Here is a 7,133-nt window from a genome sequence, read left to right on the forward strand (position 1 = left end):
AAAAAACAAGCAACGGAAAAAGAACTCCTTATTCAAGAAATGGTACTGGGAGAACTGGCTAGCCATATGCAGAAGATTGAAACTGGACCCCTTCCTTATACCATTTACAAAAATCAACTCAAGATGAATTCAAGACTTAACTATAAAACCCTAAATTATTAAAGACCTGGAGGACAACCTAGGCAATACCATGCAGGACATAGGCATAGGCAAAGATTTCATGATGAAGATGTCAAAGACAATCATGGCAAAAGCAAAAATTGACAAACGGGATCTAATTAAACTAAAGAGCTTCTGCACAGCAAAGGAAAAGATCAACAGAGTAAACAGACAGCCTACAGAATGGGAGAAAATATTTTCAGGATATGTATCTGAAGAAGGTCTAATATCCAGCATCTATAAGAAATTTTAACAACTTTACAAGAAAGAAACAAACAAACCCATAAAAAAGTGGGCAAGTCTTAGCACAGTGGTTCATGCCTGTAATTCCAGCACTTTGGAAGGCCAAGGCTGGTGGACAGCTTGAGCCTAGGAATTTGAGAACAGGATGGGTAACATGGCAAAAACCCATCTCTACTAAAAATGGGAAACTTAGCCTGGCATGGTGATATGCTCTGTAGTCCCAACTACTCCGGAGGCTGAACTGGGAGGATCACCTGAGCCCAGAAGCCAAAGGTTGCAGTGAGCCAACATGGTGCCACACAACTCCAGTCTGAGTGTCAGTGTGAGATCTGTCTTAAAACAGCAACAAAAAAAGATGAGCGAAAGACAGGAACAGACAATTTTCAAAAGTAAACATACAGGTGGCCAAGAAGCATATAAAATAAGCACAACATCACTGAAAATCAGAGAAATGTAAATCAAAACCACAATGAGATACCATCTCACACCAGTCAGAATGGCTTATTAAAAAGTCAAAAAAGAACAGATGCTGGCAAGGTTGTGGAGAAAAGCTAGCACTTACACATTATTGGTGGTGGTGTAAATTAGTTCAACCATTGTGGAAAGCAGTGTGGTGATTCCTCAAAGAGTTAACAACAGAACTACCATTCAAGCAAGCAGTCCTATCACTGGGATTGGTGTATACATTATTGTATACACAGAAGTATATAAATCATTCTTCCGTAAAGACATATGCACATGAATGTGCATTGCAACACTATGCACAATAGCAAAGACATGGAATGAACCCAAATACCCATCAATGACAAATTGGATACAGAAAACGTGATACATATACACAACGGAATACTATGAAGCCCTGAAAAAGAATGAGATTATATCTTTCACAGGAACATCAATGGAGCTGGAAGTCATTATTCTTAGCAAACTAATGCAGGAACAGAAAACCAAATACTGCATGTTCTCACTTATTAGTGTGAACTAAATGATGAGACTCATGGACAGCAAGAGGGAAATAACACACACTGGGGCCTACTTGAGGGTGGAGAGTGAAAGGTGGAATAGGAGCAGAAAAAATAACTACTGGGTACTACGCTTAGTACCCAGGTGAGGAAATCATACGTACCACAAACCCCATGACACGAGTGTACCTGCATATGTACCCCTGAACCTATAATAAAAGTAAAAAATACCAAAGAAAAAACTAATTTCACCTTTCTTCCAGAATCTGCAGGAGAAACAGTATCTCTGAAACTTTGATTTACATGGACTCCAAGAGAAGGGAGAGGGTGTAGCTAGACCCCAGTTGGGTAGCAGACAGATGAGAGTGGCCCTCACCTGGCAGAGCCAAGGTGCCTGGTGTGAGACAGGTTTATGCAAGTTCTCTGCTTCTCTCCCCAGATCCTCCTGAGGATCAAGGTCGAAAGGATGTGACCTTTAAAGGCCCTCCCAGAAACTTTAAAGGCAAAGAGAAGAATTACATTCTAGGTCTAAGGTCTTTCCCCACAACCCCCAACTTTCTTTTTTTAGCCATGTACAAATTGAGAAAATGTACACCTTCTGGTAGATTCTGCATAGTGGTGACAAGTCTTGAGAGGCACAAAGACTGGGCTTTATAATCACTACCCTTCACTCCATCATCTTTATCTATGAATTTCCCTGGTAACCCAATCCACAGCCTGGTACCTCCCACACTGTCATTTCTGCTGCATTGCAGACAGAGACGTCCAAACAGCTATGGTTGTGACTTAGTTTCCTCCTGACACCCGTGCCTTTCTCATGCTGCAAGGAAAGCTTGCTGGGAGGAGCATGGAATCTGGAATGACGCCAGAGGGCAGAGCTGAAAGGAATCATTTAAATGCTGCAACTCAGAGATTCACACAGGAGACTGAACATAATTCTGAAGGGTCAACCAGAAGGAGAGAACAATGTCATCACTACCAGTGAGTTAAAAAGGCACAGCCTTCAATAACCTCAAGTCACCTAAACCAAGAAAGAAACGGGATGTTTTATGAGAGGAAAATATGAGCATTCCTATTGTGAATGCTTTACTGAGAGTCGTGGGTATGTGAGGCTATCGTAGGGTGTGGACCTTGAACCAGTGTAACCCTCTGTGAACATGTGGTTTGGTCCGATGATAGTGGACCCTGCTGAGATGATGTGACTTTATGTGGGAGGTGGACAGACCACCAGGACAGGCAAGTGTGTGATTGAGTGTAAGTGGGAGAGTGTGCTTTGTCCTCCTGTCTGTGATGTGAATGTATGTGTGAGCACAGCCAGACCAGTGCATGAGCATCTTTATGTGTACAGTGAGCAGGTGTGTGTGACTCAGTGAGTGGCGTGGCTCTGTGTCCGTGGGTGTGTGTGCTGGAGTGTGACTGGGTGTTTATCTGGGAACGTGCGTGTGGTCCTCTGCGCATGTGAAGGTTTCCCCCCACACACAGCAGCACCTCTGATGAAGCAGCTGTGTGTTTTTTCATGTGTGTCAATGAAGATCCAAGGTGGCTTATCTGGTGGGGATCTTGGGGATTGTGAGTTACCGAGGATTTGTTTCAGATCACTTTTGAGAGTGGAATGTGTGATCAGTAGATGTCTCTTCCCGGTAAGTGTAAGGAAGAGAAATGCAGACTATGGGGGCGACGGTTCCTCAGTTGGGGACTGCACAGAGTGACCACTGGCTTTTGCCTCCCAGACTCAGCTTCCCTGTCCTCATCCCAGCACGTTCTTCCCATTGTGGAACAGGAGGGTGTGCAGATACTGATTTGCTAGAGAAAGACATTACAGACTGTAGTTTCAGAGACTGAATCATATAAAATATCCCCTGCAAGCTCTGTCTGAACTGAGACTAAACTTGAAGGAACAAGTTTAGTCTCAGTTCAGACAGAGCTTACAAAGTGGATATTAATTAGCCCAGCAGCTGGGTTCACTGGCTTATGGCTATAATCCCACCAATTTGGGAGGCAAAGATGGGAGGATAACTTGAGGCCAGAAGTTTGAGACCAGTGTGGGAATCACAGTGAGACCCTTTCTTTGAAAAACTTTAAATATCAGACTGCCAGAGTGGCAGGCACCTTTCGCCCCAGCAACACAAGAGGAGGCAGATGTGTGAGGATCACTGCAGCCTAGGAGTTCGACGTTTCAGTGAGCTATTATCGCACCACTGCATGTCAGCCTGGGCAACAGAGCAAGACCCTATCTCAAAAACACAGAAAAATCATCAACCACTTGTAGTCATTGTAAAAGTTAATCATTCCCTCTAGTTATGTCCCTGACCCACAGGCTTCATTTGTGCAAGTACTGGGGCTGTGCTCTCAGTAATGTGTGCTCCTTCTGGGAAGGACATCCATTGCCCTTGGTGATTGTGATGCATGTGCCTCCCACACACAGGGGTTTCCTATTTTTTTTTTTTAATAGAATTTCCCTCTCCCTTTCAACAAGTGTTGTTTCTCACTGGAGTGAATTTTTAAAATTCTTATATTCTCAAGTCTTGTTTTTATTTTCAGAGTTGGAAATAAAGAGAGGTCAGTGTTACAGGAGGACTCCCCTGTTCTGTTAGGTCACTTCTACCAGACCTTAAACATGACAGCAATTAGGGTAAAAGTTTTACACATATTATAACTCCTCTGTTATTGAGAACACCTTAGAAAGTAGGAATTATAATAATATAATTATATTTAATAATATAATTATAACCTTATAATCCTCCTTGTCCTGGGGAAACTGAGGCAGAGAGCGTTCAAGTAATAGATCTAAGACAACACTGCTAGTATAAGGCAAAATGAGAATTGGAATTCAGGCATCCTGGCTCTGAACAATTAATTGCTCGTACCTATGGGTCTGCCGTATCTTCAGGAATATGGAGCCCTGACTGTGGTAGGGTGAAAGGGGAGAGGCCTCTGACTCTGCCCTGTGATCTCGAACCTCCTGCACCATGGGAATCTGTTACAGGAGGGGAGGCTGCACCTGACCCTTTAGCTCTCACTCACTCTCCATACCCTGGCAGGTACCATACACAGTGCCTGTGTCCTTCTCTATTGGTTCCTGCGTGATAATCAGAGGGAGACCGAACCTCTCTTTTGTGTGAGTAATTCATTGTCCAATGGAGGGATGGAGAATAAGGGAGAATACTTGCTAAGGGTTTGACGTTATGTGGGAGTGATATGGAAATGACTAGTTGGCAGGATGGAGGCCCCATGCAGGTGCAGGTCCTGGAGTCCTTCCAGCACCAGGCATGAGACCTGCAGCAACTGCATGTGGGCCAGCCATGGGGCCTAGGGGAGGAGGACACTCAGTGGGTTGGAGCTGTGGCTCTTAATCAAAGGGCATAGAATTTTCAAGGAATAAACAATTCATAGGCCTAGTTCAGTGACTGGGATTCAGTTTTCATTTGGGGATGGGGAGCACAGCATCTCCCTGACTGGGGCCATGAGGAGCTGAAGCATCCCCGCAGGGACCAGGCCTGCAGTACCATCAGGGAGACTTGCCCTGGGTAAATGGGGAAGGGATTTGTGTATGTGTTGAGTGTATGTCTGCACAATGGAGGGACCTGCCCAACATGCTGTGTGCTTTGCCCTCAGATATGCCCCACAGCTGGAGGTGAATTTCTACACTGAGATGGATGAGGACTCAGATATTGCCCTCCAATTCCGAGTGCACTTTGGCTATCGTGCCGTCATTAACAGTCGTGAGTTTGGGATATGGATGTGCGAGGAGAAATGCTACAATGTGCCCTTTGAAGATGGCAAATCATTTGAGCTGCGCATCTACGTGCGTCGCAATAAATACAAGGTGAGCACCCCGGGAGCTTCCAGCCTTCGGCCTCTGTGGGCTCCCAGGCAGCTTTCATTGACCTGGAGCCACCAGTCCCTATGCTTGCACTGCCGTCCTCAGCTCTGTCCCAAATTTGACCAAGGTCAAGGTCGGCTCACCTGCCATTTCTCCCAAAGTGGAGAATCTTCTCTGTCTTTTCCCATAGTGATAATTTCTACTTATGCCATTATTTCAATTTTCATTTAGCTGAATGTATACAATATATTTAAGAAAAAAGTGGTTTTAATCATTCAAAAATTATGACTCCGTCTCACTTTTGAGCCCCAGTTCTACCAGTAAGAACAACATTACCAGAGCTCTGTTCTCCTTCAGAAAGAATATTTTTATTTTATTTTATTTTTGAGATGTCTCATTTTGTCATTTAGGTTGGAATGCACTGGTGTGATCACAGCTCACTGGAACCTCCACCCCATGGATTCAAGTGATTCTATTGCCTTAGCCTCCCAAGTAGCTGGAATTACAGGTGCGTGCCCCCACAACTGGCTAACTTTTGTATTTTTAGTACAGATGGGGTTTCACCATGTTGTCCAGGCTGGTCTTGAACTCCCAGCCTCATGTGATTTGCCCACCTTGTGCTCCCAAAATACTAGGATTACAGGGGAAACCTACCGTGCCCAGCCCTTCAGAGGAAATCGTCTCCTATGAAAGCGTAGATATGTCTATTATTTCATTTGTTTTTAAGCAAATCCTGGTATAAGTTGCTCTACACATTATGCTTTAAGAACTAAGCTGAAATGGCCGGGCGCGGTGGCTCAAGCCTGTAATCCCAGCACTTTGGGAGGCCGAGACGGGCGGATCACGAGGTCAGGAGATCGAGACCATCCTGGCTAACATGGTGAAACCCCGTCTCTACTAAAAATACAAAAAACTAGCCGGACGACGTGGCGGGCGCCTGTAGTCCCAGCTACTTGGGAGGCTGAGGCAGGAGAATGGCGTGAACCCGGGAGGCAGAGCTTGCAGTGAGCTGAGATCCGGCCACTGCACTCCAGCCTGGGCGGCAGAGCGAGACTCCGTCTCAAAAAAAAAAAAAAAAAAAGAACTAAGCTGAATTTTTGTCAAAGAATATATCTTGAAGATATTATCAATCTATGATGCCGCTTCAGTTTTTAAGGATTGCATAATATTGCATTAAAAAAGTTTACCCAAAATTACTCAACTTGATTCTTTTTTGGGCATTAAAGTTGTTTCCAGTATTTTGCTCTCACGAATGATACTTTCTAAAGCTTTCTAATCAATCCTTTTGTCATTACCAACCTCCTTATACTTATATTGGAAGATAACTACAAAAAAAAAAAAGAAAAAACTTGTTCAAGAATGTGTGCATTTTAGATTTGTTAAATTAATACTGAAAAGGAGACTTTCTCTATAACCTCTATATAAAAAATATATTCATACTTTCTGGCTTTCTCTAATGAGTAGGCCAAAACATTCACATTTTAATCAGATTCAAGTGAGGGATGTTTCCCTATGCTTAGAAGTTGTTGAGGATAATATCCTATCACATTACAAAACGTTAAGAGAAGCAGATGAGGCTGGGCCTGGTGGCTCATGCCTGTAATCACAGTAATTTGGGAGGCTGAGGCGGGCGGATGACCTGAGGTCCGGAGTTTGAGACCAGCCTGACAAACACGGAGAGACTCCGTCTCTACTAAAAATACAAAATTAGCCAGTTGTGGTGGCGCATAACTGCAATCCCAGCTGCTTGGGAGGCTGAGGCAGGAGAATCGCTTGAACCTGGGAGGCAGAGGTTGTGGTGAGCGGAGATTGCACCATTGCACCCCAGCCTGGGCAACAAGAATGAATCTCTCTCTCTCTCTGAAAAAAGGAAGGAAGGAAGGAAGGGAGGGAGGGAGGAAGGAAGGAAGGAAGGAAGGAAGGAAGGAAGGAAGGAAGGAAGGAAG

The 7,133-nt window shown here is 44.3% G+C and overlaps 1 protein-coding gene across 1 annotated transcript in view; it reads left to right on the forward strand.

Annotated features, from left to right (window-relative positions):
* Positions 1-2,330: 2,330 nt before the first annotated feature.
* The window catches only part of LOC105519231 (placental protein 13-like), a 5,904-nt gene continuing 1,101 nt past the window's right edge, over positions 2,331-7,133 (forward strand). The window contains exons 1-3 of the mRNA XM_011952534.1: positions 2,331-2,345; positions 4,406-4,482; positions 4,980-5,190. Of these exons, the coding sequence (XP_011807924.1) occupies positions 2,331-2,345; positions 4,406-4,482; positions 4,980-5,190 (303 nt within the window). The remainder of the gene's footprint in view (positions 2,346-4,405; positions 4,483-4,979; positions 5,191-7,133) is intronic.

This window comes from Colobus angolensis, unplaced genomic scaffold, assembly GCF_000951035.1.
Source record: "Colobus angolensis palliatus isolate OR3802 unplaced genomic scaffold, Cang.pa_1.0 Scaffold34, whole genome shotgun sequence".
NCBI classification, from domain to species: Eukaryota; Metazoa; Chordata; class Mammalia; order Primates; family Cercopithecidae; genus Colobus; species Colobus angolensis.